This window comes from Theropithecus gelada, chromosome 9 (genome assembly GCF_003255815.1).
Source record: "Theropithecus gelada isolate Dixy chromosome 9, Tgel_1.0, whole genome shotgun sequence".
Classification (NCBI taxonomy): Eukaryota; Metazoa; Chordata; class Mammalia; order Primates; family Cercopithecidae; genus Theropithecus; species Theropithecus gelada.
In genome coordinates, this window is record NC_037677.1 from 91,358,903 (window position 1) to 91,374,320 (window position 15,418).

The 15,418-nt window shown below is 38.1% G+C and overlaps 1 protein-coding gene across 4 annotated transcripts in view; it reads left to right on the forward strand.

Annotated features, from left to right (window-relative positions):
• LOC112631549 (cytochrome P450 2C9-like) overlaps nucleotides 1–1,620 on the forward strand; it is a 47,692-nt gene extending 46,072 nt beyond the window's left edge. For 3 of the 4 annotated variants that reach the window (XM_025396864.1, XM_025396866.1, XM_025396867.1), the window contains one exon: nucleotides 815–1,620. In XM_025396864.1, the coding sequence (XP_025252649.1) occupies nucleotides 815–996 (182 nt within the window). In that variant the 3' untranslated portion in view covers nucleotides 997–1,620. The remainder of the gene's footprint in view (nucleotides 1–814) is intronic. The other variant, XM_025396865.1, reaches the window with a different exon arrangement.
• Nucleotides 1,621–15,418: the final 13,798 nt, after the last annotated feature.

Sequence of the window (15,418 nt, forward strand, 5' to 3'; positions counted from 1 at the left end):
AGATGAGAAAGCGGGTATAAAAGGAGATAAAATTTGACCTATGTCCTGACTGTAGTAATAGAAAAGTTCATCTTGGCCAAAAGGAGCAGCGTGATATAAAACTTGAAACCTCATAGTGTGCTAGAGGCTGATGACGAGTGGCTATGCCTAGAGTTGAGAGTAGGGAATGTGAAAAGTGTAAGGAGTGATATGAATCATCAGACTGGAAACAGAATGTGAGGGTCCAGGTCAATCCATTGGGACTTTATTCTATAGGACAGACAGGGAAGTCATTGAAAGTTTTAAAGTGAGAAGGTGACATGTTTAGACATGTGCTCCTGAAAGTACCTAGGGGAAAAAAAATCTTTGACTGCATATTGAGCCAGAAATACAAAGGGAAATACAGTATGTTAGCCTCCTCCTCTAAGTCCTTCTCAGTTCAACCCACTTGACAAGGAACGTATGTTACTAAAGAAAGACTGATGAAGACATTTAAAGTCTTTAGAAAGATTTTAATAAAGTGCTTGGCATGTAGCTGGTACTCAATAAATATTTGTTGAATACAGGGTGCCTGTTAAGATTTGATATTAGGGGAAGAGTAAGTATGTCCATTCATTTTTTCAGTTCCCTATCCATCCATCCATTCATCCATTTATCCATCCACCCATCCATCCATTCATTCATGCATGCACCCATCCACCCATCTATCTCCTCATCCTTCCTGTGATTCACTGAACAGTTATTGCATATTCTGTTTGTGCCAGTTATAAAGACAGTGTTTGTCACTGTCACAGTTACATGAGGAGTAACAGATCTCTGTGTTTTCTATTTTCAGGAAAACGGATTTGTGTGGGAGAAGGCCTGGCCCGCATGGAGCTGTTTTTATTCCTGACCTCCATTTTACAGAACTTTAATCTGAAATCTCTGGTTGACCTAAAGGACCTTGACACCACTCCAGTTTTCAATGGATTTGTCTCTGTGCCGCCCGTCTACCAGCTGTGCTTCATCCCTGTCTAAAGAAGAGCAGATGGTCTGGCTGCTGCTGTGCTGTCCCTGCAGCTCTCTTTCCTCTGGGGCCTTATCCACCTTTCACTATCTGCGATACTTTTTCTGGCCTGTCATCTCACATTTTCCTTTCCCTCAAGATCTAGTGAACATTCAGCTTCCATTAAGGAGACTTTCCTATGTTTCACTGTGCAAATATATCTACTATTCTCCATGCTCTGTAACAGTTGCATTGACTGTCACATAATGCTGATACTTATCTAATGTTGAGGTATTAATATGTTATCAGTGTTAAATAGAGAAAGATGATTTGTGTATTATAATTCAAAGGCATTTCTTCTTTGCATGTTGTAAATAAAAAACATTATTATTTGCTGAGTCAGTTTATTAGACCTTCCTTCTTTTATGCATACTGTAGGTGAGTAATTAAACAACATAGAGTTCCAGGAGGCCATGCTGGTTCTCAAAATGATGAGGACAGAAAGGACAAAGGGGAAGAGGGTCCGGAAGCTATTTTGGCTGAGTGTTAGAGTTACTTGAGGATTGGATTTGAAAGTGAGAAACTGTGTCCAGGAGCAGTTCCAACCTGTAGGAAAATATTCAGAGGATTAGCCAAAGGGAGAAATGGATATTAAATGTTAGACTTCTTATATCCACATTGGTGTTCTTTTTTTTTTTTTTTTTTTTTTTTTGAGACAAAGTCTTGCTCTGTCATTCAGGCTGGAGTGCAGTGGTACAATATCGGCTCTCTGCAACCTCCGCCTCCCATGTTCAAGTGATTCTCCTGCCTCAGCCTTCTGAGTAGCTGGGATTATAGGTGCATGCCTCCGCGCCTGGCTAAATTTTGTATTTTTAGTACAGACAGGTTTTCACCGTGTTAGCCAGGATGACCTCGTGATCTGCCCGCCTCGGCCTCCCAAAGTGCTGAGATTACAGGTGTGAGCTACTGTGCCTGGTCTGGTGTTAAAGTGTCATTACTTTATCTCTAAATAAAGAATCAGAGTACTTTTATTACTTCATGTTTCCAACTTAGAACAATGTAAAGAAGCATAAATATATGCTTTCATATTGCTGCTCATGTGCTCTGTCATGCTTCTCTCTTCAAACATGAACAAATTTCTTTTTTTTTTTGAGATGGTGTCTCACTTTTGTTGCCCAGGCTAGAGTACAATGGTGTGATCTTGGCTCACTGCAATCTCCACCTTCAGGGTTCAAGTGATTTTCCTGCTTCAGCCTCCCAAGTAGCTGGGATTACAGGTGCCCACCACCACACCAGGCTAATTTTTGTATTTTTAGTAGAGACAGGGTTTCACCATGTTGGCCAGACTGTTCTTGAACTCCTGACCTCAAGTGATCCACTCACCTCGGCCTCGCAAAGTGCTGGGATTATAGGCATGAGCCACTACATTTGGCTGTACAAAATTTCTAAGAAGAATTATCAGGATTTTATCTTTCTCAATTTCTCCTATATTATTTTACTTTTAACATAAGTGGGATGATAATTTTATGCTATGGTCCTAATATAAATTAGCCTCACGTCATCTCCAAAGCATAGACAACTAAGTATCTTATGTTAAATTATATTCACCACTCTTCCTGTCTTCTACTTGAAATGTAAGAAATAAGAAGTAGCATAACTCATTATGCTTCTTACAGCTCATCTCCCAGAAGAAGTTACTTATACTTTGGAACATGTTTTAAAGACAATATGTGGGTGCAGGTGTACATGTACATCTATATATGTATGTGTACTTTATGTGTATTCACCCATTTTATATATTATATATAACTTATGCACATACACATATAGGGTTAAATGTTTATTTACAATATTGGGCTCATATCACACATCTTGTATTAAAACTTACTGTTTTCCTATCAAGTAACATGCCAGCAAATCCTCTAAGGTGATAGAAACATAGGCAAATGATTCAGAGAGATAATAGAAGAGAAAGTGGATATGAGTATTACATTAATGGGAAGAACCAAATGGAAATTACACATTATACCTTTTAAACCTTCTTCAGTGGGAAATGAAAATGTATTAACGTAGTGTTAATAGAGATGTTGGCAAACACCCCTAGGTGAGATACATCAAGGAGTTGTTAAGTCTGTTTTCTTCTGGAGACTGTAGTGAATAATCTGTTTTCCTGCCTATTTTAGCTGCTAATGGCTGCCTGCATTCCTTGGCTCATGAACTCTTCCTTCTTTCACTCCAAACACTTGCTTCTGTTGTCACAACTCCTATTCCTACTACTGACTCTTATTCTCACATCTCCCTTACGTTAGAAATGCAAAATGTTTTTTCCCTGGTACCGCAGATAAATAGCACTCAAACATAAATTTAATTTTCTCAGCAAGGCAGTTTTCACTTTCTGCAGAAAGTGTGCTCCTTGCAGATGGAACAAGGGTGAGAGCACACGTGGACAGAGGAGGGGAAGAGGTTCTTATTCCTGATGGAGATAGCCTCTACTGCTGTGTCATTCCCCTGTTTTCTAGAGTTGGACTGCATAGTCTAAACTAATTTCGACTGGCTATTTTAGAAAAGAGCAGGACTATGAGCCAGAGTGGTGAGGCATGGAGTTTGGCAGGAAGCGCAGTTACAGAACTAGTGGCTCAGGGTGAGTCAGGATGGAGCAGGTGACCGGGGTGACTCATGTGAAAGCAGGTGACCAGGGGAACAGATGTGACTACTGATTAGAACTGGAGGGAAAGTTGTTTACTGAAATTAGAAGCAATGGGGTGAAGGGAACCAGGAAGTTAAACTTTAAAATGGAGAGTCAATAAGAGAGCTGAACATACTGACATACTGATTCTTTGAAGAGAAACTTGGGGTTCACTATATTTAACAATTCTTCATCTTGAATTTTTCCAATTCTTTCTCTTCAAACTTCCTTAACATGTCTTGGCTTAGCTGTTTGGCATGATTCTCTAACAGAAAAAGCTTCTCTGAATAAGGTGGAGGAGAATTAAGGGACGTTTTAGTAAGTGCTGCCTGTATGAGTCTGTGCATCAGCCCACAGATGCGTGGTATGACACAACACCCAACAAGAATGAATACGCCTACTACGACCATGAGACAAGTAAGAACAGAGGCTATGATTTTTTTTCCGTTTACTGAATGATTTTTCTAGCCACCTTTTAAAGGGGTCATTTACCCCTGAGTTTTTGGCTAACTCACTGGACAGAGCAGTTAGACCTTGCAATGCATTTGTTATACTTCCATCAGGGGCAGTATTATTTGGGATGAAGGTACAACATTGAGTTTTAATCACGAGGCAAACTCTTCCTCTTTCTACTGATGTAATGTCTAAGGCTATTCTATTTTCCCAAGCCATCTGGCTAGTAGCCCCTAATTTCTCTGCTATTTCTTTAACAGCATCTCTAGTGTAGTTAATAAACCACTGTTGACCATAATAGATGAAATTTATCCAGTCTACATTTTTATTAATCTTCACCCACCAGAATATTGACTGAAATCCTGAAGTTATTTGATCGTGGGTTTTAAATTCATCTGGCACTCCTCGTTGAGCTCTAATAGCATTTATATAAACAAGGGGGTCAAAGGACCCATATAGGGTACTTCTTCCTTTACAATTTTCTCTTGTTTTTGTAATTGTGTTGACGGAATGCTAGAGTCAAAGGGATGGCAAATTGGACTAGCGCACAAGAGCTGCTCTAATTACTTGGCAGAGTACCCAGCAATAGTCCCCCATAATACCACCACACTTATGCTCAGGGGTGAACAAGGACAGACTGATTGGTAAGCTCTTGAAGAGGCTTGGTTTCACTACACCCTGTTAAATCTTCAAGGAATGCTAACTTTTCCCCCTGCTGTGAAAGGCATGAGGTGAAGTTAATATCAGGGGCTGCAGGCCAGATGGCCCTTGAAGGCTGACCCACAGGGCTCTTAACCTCAGGGAACAGCAGTAAAAGAGTCTTGCATGACCCATCACCCCAGGTTGTGGGGTTCTGGAAGAGAGCTACCATACAGCTCATGCCCGGTCCCTGAGAGGACCACCCAAGTAGAAAGGGAACATCTGGGTGTCTGGCTTGCCTATCGCACAAGCGTTTCAGTCACTTTTGTTTAGTGTGCAAACAGAATATTTTATCCATTCCAGCCAAGCATTTGCATCCTGATACCCTGTTTCTATTGCTATAGTTTGTTTTAAATAGTTAACCTCTACAACAACTACTTTGATTTTATCATCGGGTATATAGCAAGAGAAGGTTTGGTTAGGGGAGAACATAGGAGAGGGAGAAAAGGGTGCAGGAAGTGAGGAGGCAATGAAGCACATTTCAAAGGATCCTGAGACTTCTGCTCCTATACCATAGGAATGGCTTAATGAAGGGAAGAACGCCGGGGAGCAGAGACGGTAATCTGTACTGGATTACATTGGTTTAGTTGACAGTGGGGAGGGATAACTCCTTTAGTAAAATGAATATACGGTTTTAAGAAATTGCAAGTACTGGTTGGGGTGGTCCATCCTTGCTCTTTAGTATTTTATATGGCATTGAACCAACTTTGGCAGAGAAGCTCTGATCTAGGAGGATAAGATTTCCAGTTAATACTGGAATCTTCATCAAACTCTTCTCAAACTAACTTATCCCTGTTAACAGATTTTTAGTCTGAGGAGAGCTAGGAAGGATAAAGTACTTTTCTGAAGTGGAGAGTTGTCTCTAACTTGGCAAGTCTCCACAGGGTGTAACAAGGCAATCATCAAAAGTAATAGTTTGAGGCAAAATTGACTTGGTACATCAATAACTAGGTGGTCAGCAATAGAGCAAGGAAAGAAGAAGGAGTAACAGTGTAGATGAAAGGAGTTAAATTTTTCTTAGCTTTAGTTCGATAGGGTTTTCCTCTCAGACTATGGCCCATGACTCTGGAAGGGGCGGCACTTTCTTGGCTAGGGTGTGATGGGTCCATCCTTTTTCTGCTGTCCAGACTGCGGTTTCAGTAGTTAGGAGCACTAGGTAAGGTCCTTTGAAGGCCGGTTCGAACTTTTCATTTTCTCCAACTTTTGACAATGACGTGGTCCCCAGGCTGACATTGGTGTGCTGGAAACTCTAGGGGTGGCACCTGTGCTAAAAGACCTTTTGTTCAGAGGGAAGGGAAAGTGGAAGATAAACCAAGTATATAATTTCTGAGAAACTGATCTTTTGTTTCAAATGTAGGGAGATCAGTAGTTGAACGTAGATAAGGCAATCCATAAAGCATCTCATAAGGGGATAGGCCTATGTCTTTTCAGGGAGCAATTCAGACTCTCAACAGTGTAATAGGCCTTCTTACCTTACTTGATGAAGGTAGGTGTCAGAGAGTATGATATTCACATGTTACATCCAGTACCTGAGCTCATTTCTTAATGACATGTACAGTGAAATGAGTCCTATTATCTGAATCAATGTTTTCTATTAATCTAAACTTAGGTATAATATTTTCAGCTAATGCCTTGACTACACTATTAGCAATTGGACTTGAAAAGAAAATAGCTTCTACCCAATGAGTAAAGTGATCTACTATTACTAATAAATACTTTAGACAACCAATTGGAGGCATCTCTATGCAAGCAATCTGGATATTCTGGAATGGTGTTAAGCTTGGATTCCTTCCCCTGAGGAGTAATGTTTTTATAGCTTGTTTATTAGTTTTCTTATATGCTAAGCAACTATCTGTAACTTGTTTGGCCAGGGTATAAATTTCTATACCACTATAAACTCTGAGAACTACATCACACATGCCTTGGGGTCCCCAGTGGGTCCCTTGATGCAGTTGGAACAATATTTCCCCTTGTATGATGTTTGGATAACATTTTTCTCTGGTTTAGCACTCTCCTTTTTCCTTCTGAATTTTTTTAGCACCTATTTTTATTAGTTTTTAGACAAAGAAAGCCAAATGTCATTTTATATTTGACAATGCTTTCTGTATGATTTTATAGCAGATAAGCTAAATTTTACCTTTATATTAGTATACTATTAATGTTAAACTCAATTTTTGTAAAACCTTGTAGACATTATTTATCCAATTTTAATGTCTGACCATAAGGTAAGATTTTTATAGACTCTTTTTAACCCTTTATAATTTTTGTTAAAGAGCAGGTTAGTGCTTAAAAAAAAAAACTGTTATGCTTTTTATGTCCAGTTCACAGAAAAACTGGATGATACCCCTTTAACTTTAGCCAATGTTTACCACAGAATTTCCTTTATAATTAACGTTGCAAAGTTTGCTTAAACCTTCAAAACAATTTTTGAAGTCTTTTAATGTAGGTAAAATTCACATTTTTATGCCTCCTTATAATCCTTTTACCAAAAGTACATTTTACTTTCCTTACACACCTTGCACGTAAACTGTTTCTTCAATAGTTTTACATTCAAGAGGCCTAATTACTTTCAATTTATACAATAATTCTTGCATAAATTCCCTTTTATAGCATTTTTCATGACTTTCAAATACAGTCTTTGACATGGCTCAACTTTCCGACTCGTAAACATCCCTTTCTTGAAACAACCAATTAATCTATTTTAGGACAAGAATTTACCACATAACATTTCTTTTACATAAATTCTCTCCTTCCCCCCTTTTTTTTGTCAAAGATGATAACTGTTGTTTTCCAAAGTGAAGGACATGACTTCCTTCATGTCCATGGACTAGATTGCCTAAGGCCACAAGATTGAAAGTTAGGAAAATACATGTTACACTGTTAATTTTTAGCTAACTTTACTTTTGTTGAAAACCTTGTAAGTTTGGGATTTTAATTATCCTTTGCTATTAATAAGACTTCATTCAGTCTAAATTTTTTTTTCCAAATGTATAAGCCACTTCAAAGGCATACTTAGAACTGGTGTAGATGGTTCTTCCCTGGTTCTGTGAGTACTTTAAGGCTTGGCTGAGTGCAAACAGCTCGCACGTTTGAGCAGACCAATTATTATGCAATTTTCCTAACTCTATTTCTACAAGAGTTTCCCAATCAACTACTGAATATCCATTCTGTCTTTTTTCCCTCAATCATCCAGGTGGCACCACCTATAAATAGTGTTGTCCCATCCTGAAGGGAGTTCCTCTTAGGTCTGGCTGGGCCTTTATAAGGTAATTAATTAAGATTTAGATCCCCTGTTAGGAAACCTGCTGCGTTAAGTGAATTATCAGTGGCTAATGTGAAATCATACTTTTCTAACAGAATGGCATCATACTTCAAGATTCTTGAGTCAGTAAGCTACCTTTTTGCTTTTTTTGACTTAGGATAGTTCTGAATTGGTAAGGTGTGCTCACAGTGAGGTTTCCTCTAAACGTTATTTTTCTACTTTCTTCTGTTAGCAAAGCAGTTGCTACTAAGGACTGAAAGCATTTGGACCATCCGCAGGCTACTAGGTTAAGAATTGTTGATAGGAAGGCTAGGGATTGTCAGTGCTTTTGGGTATTTCTAAGGCTACGCCCTTGTTTACACTGAAAACAAGATGGAATGGCTGCTTCAGGAGAGTAAAGCTAGGACAGGGGCAGTTACTAATAGATGTTTTGACTTTTCCACCTGTTGGATTTCTGATAATTGGTAAATGAGGGTGTTTGGCCCATCTTGTGTGAAGTTTTTTTTATAAAGGTTTTGTTTTTAGGGCATAAGAGTCTATCCATAGATGACAGTTTCCAACTAATCTTAAAATTTTCTAAGTGCTTGTTTAGTCTCTGGAAGAGGCATGGATATGATGCCTTCAATGTGTTCAAGCTCAATGTGCTGTTTACCTTTGCTAATTAAATGACCTGTTCTAACATTTGACTAAATAAATTTGGAGACTCTGTAAACCCTTGGGGTAAGATTGTCTATGGGTATTGACTATCTTCAACCGGAGTGAGGGTCTTCTCACTCAAAGGCAAATAGGTCCTGGGTCTCCTCTGCCAATGGACAAGCCCAGAAGGCATTTTAAAAATCAATTATTAGGCCGGGCGCGGTGGCTCAAGCCTGTAATCCCAGCACTTTGGGAGGCCGAGACGGGCGGATCACGAGGTCAGGAGATCGAGACCATCCTGGCTAACACAGTGAAACCCCGTCTCTACTAAAAATACAAAAAAACTTAGCCGGGCGAGGTGGCAGGCGCCTGTAGTCCCAGCTACTCAGGAGGCTGAGGCAGGAGAATGGCGTGAACCCGGGAGGCGGAGCTTGCAGTGAGCTGAGATCCGGCCACTGCACTCCAGCCTGGGTGACAGAGCGAGACTCCGTCTCAAAAAAAAAAAAAAAAAAAAAAAATCAATTATCGTAACAGGGTGGGTAATTTGGACTATCTGATTAATAGCTCTAAGGTCTTGCACTGGTGTGACCCATCTGGCTTCTTTACAGGCAGTATTGGAGTGTTATAGGGTCAGGGAGAAGGCCTTCAATGATCACTTACAGGTTTTAAATTTACCCTGGCTTTTAAAGGAATAGGGCACATTGCTTTCACTTTACTACTCTCTCTCTCTCTCTATTTTTTTTTTTTTTATCCTTCTAATATTTTAACATTAGGCCTAGGGGATTATTAGGGGGAATATTATTGTTGTTAGCTTTATCCTTTACCTTACTTGGGGTATTTTCTGTTTGGGGGTTAGGCTCAATTTCCCTTACCAGAAATGTTTCACATTTTGGGGTGAGGCTCAATTCCCTTACTGGAAATGTCTCACCTCTTTTTAACCCCCAAGATATCCTAAGGAATACTTCACCACCCCCCATGGCTTTTCTTTCCTTAGTCCCAACTAAGGAATGCCTTACCACCCCTGTAGCTTTTCTTTCCTTGGTATGGCCCAACCCAAGAATGCTTCATTGCCCCTGCGTTTTTTCTTTCGTTAGTCCTGACCACCAAGGAAATACTTTATCATTTCCTCCAGTGTTTCCTTCCTTGGCTTGTGCACGAAGTTGTCTGGTCCACGGAGTATGTGAGCATCCTTTACTCCAGGTCACCAGCCGGTTTCTTTCTGCATTGCTGAGAGTTCGGGTTTATTCAACACAGCAGGGTTTCAGTTCCTCACCCTTGAGGTCACCACAATGAGGCAGCAGGGCGCCTCCTTATGAGAGAGGATTGGAGACCACCCCCAGAGGAGAATAGGTCCCCGTACAGGCCACCAAATTGTTAGAAATGCAAAATACTTGTTCCCTGGTGCTGCAAAGAAATAGCGCTTGAATATAAATTTAATTTTCTCAGCAAGACAATTTTTATCTTCTGCAGAAAGAGTGCTCCTTGCAGGTGGAACAATGGCGAGAGCACACCTGGACAGAGGAGGGGACGAGGTTCTTATGCCTCATGCAGGTAACCTCTACTGCTGTGTCATTCCCCTATTGGCTACGGTTGGACTGCACAGTCTAAGCTAATTCTGATTGGCTATTTTAAAAAAGAACAGGAATATGAGCTGGAGTGGTGGGATAAGTAGTTTGGGGGAAGGGCGGTTACAGAACTGGTGGCTCAGGATGAGTCAGGATGCAGCACGTGACCAGGGGTGACTCGGGTCAAATCAAGTGACAAGGAGAACAGATATGAACTGCTGATTAGGACTGGTAAGAAAGTTGTTTACTGAAACTGGGAGCAAGGGGGCAAAGAGAATCAGCAAGTTAAACTTTAAAACAGAAAATCAAAGAATAAGATAGCTGAACATACTGACATACTGATGCTTTGAAGAGAAACTTGGGATTCACCATATTTAACACTTATGTAAAGACCCTTGTGATTACATGAAACCCACCAGCTTAATCTCTTTATATCAAGACATTATTTAGCCTACCATACTATTATTATACCCATTTGAACAACCAAACAACTGCACTGATGATCTGTTAAGTATCTTGTTCAAGGTCACACAGCTTTTTAAGTGTCAGAGCCAACAGTTGAAAAATGGCAATCTGACGGGAAAATAGAAGGTGTTAACAACTTTGCTAAATCTCTGCGTTTATTTTTATTGTTTATATTTCATCCCTAAAATATATGTTTCATATGAGCAGAGAACTTTCTTTGGCTCACTAACGAATACCAGCCATCTGAAACACTGTTTAGAAGATATTGGCTAAATAAATACTAGATAAATTAATGACTACTTAGTGAATGAATGAATGAATGTGGCATAAAGGAGCATGTGCATCTGTTTATTCTCTTATAAAGCCAATGGGACAATATTCATAAAAATGTGTATAAACATCTCCATCTTCAAACAGTTTCACTTCTTGAGTATTAATGGATATCACTGAATGTATATATTGATTACTCTACATATGAATGCTTATTTTATGATTGTTTGTAATAGATTTGAAACAAAAATCTTCCTGGAGGTTGTAAATAAATTATGGTGGATCTTAAAAATGGAAAAGTATGCATAGTTTCAAATGATTTTCATAATTATATAATGATGAAGTATTTATTGTATGGCAGACACTATTTTAATCATATGAAAACATTAATTAATTTAGTTCTTATAACAATACAATGAATTTGGTACAATTATAATTCATCTTCATTTAACAGATAAGGCCATGGAGGAATAGAGATGTTTATTAACGTGTCCAATGTCACAAGGCAAATAAGTGACACAGCTGGAGTAAATAGAAGATCTGACTCCGGAATCTGCTCCCAAACTCTATTTCTGGGGAGACTCATCTGTACAGTCCTTCTAGGCTCTGGCTCTGAGAGACATGGGGCCTCCCTTCTTCCACCTCATGCTATCCTGATATCTATGTTCTCCTTTCCTTTGCTCTTCAATGCTATTCCAGATCTGGGTAGAAAAGCCTTAGCTTCACAGTCCCTCAATAATAATGAAATGGGTGTTTTCTTATCCCCCTCGCAGGATGTATGACAGCAGTGTGGCTCACTTCCTTGGTGCTTCGCTGCTCAAGGGAGCATGCAGATGGGCAGGTACAGAGGCTGTGGGGAGTGCTTTTTGGACTCTGGCCCCATGGCAGCATCTAGAGGTGTCTGTGACTCCTGAAGCCCAAGTGGGCTGTGTTACAGTGTGCTGTTTCAGCTTTGCTTTCTGCAGATGGCTTGTGTTAATCAGTTCAGCTAGACCCTCTGCCTTATCGCAGGGACATAGGGCTTTCTGTATCCTGGGTTCTTGCCCTAGTTACCAGAGAAATTAGATCCCATGTGGGTTTGGAGGATGAGTGCAAAGTTTCATTGTGTGGTGGAGGTAGCTCTCAGAGAGATGGATTAAGATTTAGAGAGAGATGGGGTGGGAAGGTGATCTTCCCCTGGAATAGGGCTGGCCAGTGGCTGGACTCTCCTCCAAGCACCCCCAGATGAATTTCCCTTGGCGGCATACTACCTGTAGCCCGATAACTTATGAAAAAATAAAAAAGAATAAATAAATCTGTAACATTAAAAAATAAATAAATAAAACTGATGCACCCCCTCTCCCAAAAAAAAAAAAAGAAAGGAGCACAGGGAACAACATAAGGGCTTACATAGTGCTAGTAAGAATTTCTGTAACCATCCTCCAGAGATAAATACCTCTAATTCATTGGATATCAGGTAGAGTGTTCAAAGAGTATTTCCTCAGTAAAATGGAAAAAAATAATCCATAAGCTAACAGCTGCTCTGATGTGCTCTAATAAAGTTAAGTACAAACCTCAAAAGGATAAAACTGTTTTCTAGTAACTTAGCTACATTTCAGAAGAACATACAAAAGTATTTATAAGATCATACAAATTTTCTGCAGCCTTAACATAAAATCACAATGGTTTTTATCCAAACAAGAATTATCAGACATGCAAGCAAAAGGGAAGATATGAGAAAAAAAGTAATATATAGAAGTAGGTTTAAAAATTAAACAATGATTGAATTCATGACAAGGAAAATAAGATAGTTATAACTGAATATCTAGATTCCATATGTTCAAGAAAGCAGAGGAAAGATTGGCCATACTACTCATCAAAAGGGGATATATAAAAAAACACACACACAGATTGAAAACCTAGAGAAAAAAATGCAAGGTCGGAAATGAAAAGCACACTGGATTGAATTGTGGATTAGAAACTACAAAAAAAAAAAAAATAAGTGAATTTGAAGACACAAGAGAAGAAACTATTCTAAATTAAACAAAGGGGGAAAAAAAGACTGAAATAAAATGACCGAAGAATAAAAAAGTGGTGGGTTAACTTCAACTAAATTTAAAAATGTGCAATCGTTGCTCATAAATGTGGATAAAAGAAGTATGGAAAATATAATAGCTATATTTTCCCCAAAAGACAATCTTAAAAGCAACCAAAAGGAATTTTAAATGTGGGCAAGTGAAATTAAGGTGTATGGTCTCTCTTAGTTCTCTTCTTGCTTTTTTTTTTTTTTTTTTTTTAATGCACACAGTGTTAAGTTGTTGTCAGCTTAAAATAATGGATTATAACAGAGTATTTTCAAGTACCATGGTAACCTCAACCCCCCACCCCCCCCAAAAAAAATACAATGGAGACACAAAAGTTAAAAGCATGACACTAACTTATATTGTAAGGGAAAATAACCTTCATTAAAAGGAAGACAAGAAAAAAAAGAAAGAAAGAAGAAAGAAAAGACTAAAAAACAAAAGCAAAGAACAAAATGACAGGAGTAAGTCCTTATTTATCAATAATAATATTGAAAGTAAATGGACTAAACTCTTCAATCAAACTTTGTAGTGTGGCTAAATGGATGAAAAATAACCCAATGATCTGTGGCCTAAAAGAAACATATTTCACCTATAAAGACACATAGACTGAAAATAGAAAGATGGGAAAAGATATTCCAAGCCAATGAAAACCAAAAAAGAGTAGTATTGCTATACTTATATCAGAAAAAACAGATTTCAACACAAAAACTATAAGAGACAAAGAAGGTCATTATATAATGATAATGGGGTCATTCAGCAAGGGGATGTAACAATTTTAAATATATATTCACCCAACACTAAGGCATCCAGATATACAAAGAAAATATTAGAGCTAAAGAGGGAAACAGGCCCCAATTAAATAATAGGAGGAGATTTCAACTCCTCACTTTCAATATTGGACAGAGTTCCAGACAGAAAATCCATAAAGATGCATCAAACTGAATCTGCACTATAAAACAAATGGATCTAATAGATATTTATAGAACATTTTATTCAAGAGCTACAGAATACACATTCTTTTCTTTAGCACACAGATCGTTCTCAAGGATAAACTATATGTTAGGTCACAAAATAGTTCTTAAAATATTCACATAATTTGAAAGAATATCAAGCATCTTTTTTGGCTGCAATAGAATAAAACTAGAAATCAATAACAAGGGGAATTTTGGAAACTATTCCTATGCATGGAAATTAAACAGTATGCTCCTGAATGACTAGTGAGTCCATGAAGAGATTAAAAAGGAAATTGAAAAATTTCTTGAAACAACTGATAATGGAAACACAACATATGAAAACCTGGGATCTACAGCAAACCAGTACTAAGACAGAAGTTTATAGTTACAAGTTCCTACATTAAAAAGAGGAAAAACTTCAAATAAACAATCTAATGATGCATTTTAAAGAACTAGAAAAACAAGAGCAAACCAAACCCAGAATTAGTAGGAGAAAAGAAATAATAAAGATCAGAGTAGAAAGAAATGAAATTGAAATGAAAAACAATACAAAAGGAAAACTGATGGACCCAAAGGAAAATACTAAGAGAAACAGACAATTGGAATTCTCACAGTGGAAATATAAGTTGTCAACAATGACATCGGTACAAGACATAAAATGTAAACCTTGATGCATAAATACAGATTTTGGATAAGTTATTTTTAAAATAAATATATGAAAAAAGATCAATGAAGCAAAAAGTTGTGTTTTTTTTAGGCGGGGGGAAGTTAAACAAATTGATGAACCATTAGCCAGACTAAGTAGGAAAAAAAGTAAGAAAATCCAAATGAATGAAATCAGAAATAAAAAAGGAGACATCACAACTGATACCAAAGAAACTTGAAGGATCATTAGTGGCTAATATGAGCAACTATATGACAATAAATTATGAAACCTAGAAGAAATAAACAAATTCCTAGATATATAGAACATACCAAGACCGAACCACGAAGAAATAAAAAAGCGTGAACAGACCAATAACAGGTAACAAGATGGAAGTCATAATAAAAAGTTTTCCACTAAATAAAGGCCTGGGACCTGACAGCTTCACTGCTAAATTCTACCAAATACTTAAAGAAGAATGAATACCAATCCTACTCAAAACATTCCAAGAAACAGAGGAGGTGGGAAGACTTTCAAAGTCATTCTTTGAGGCTGGTATTACTCTGATACCAAAATCAGACAAAGACACACAAAAAAGAAAACTGTAGCTCAATATCTCTGATGAATATTGATTCAAAAATCCCCTACAAAATAGTAGCAAGGTGAATTCAACAATATATTATAAAGATCATTCATCATGACCAGGTCGGATTTATCCCTGGGGTGTAAGGATGGTTCTACACACTCAAATCAATCAAT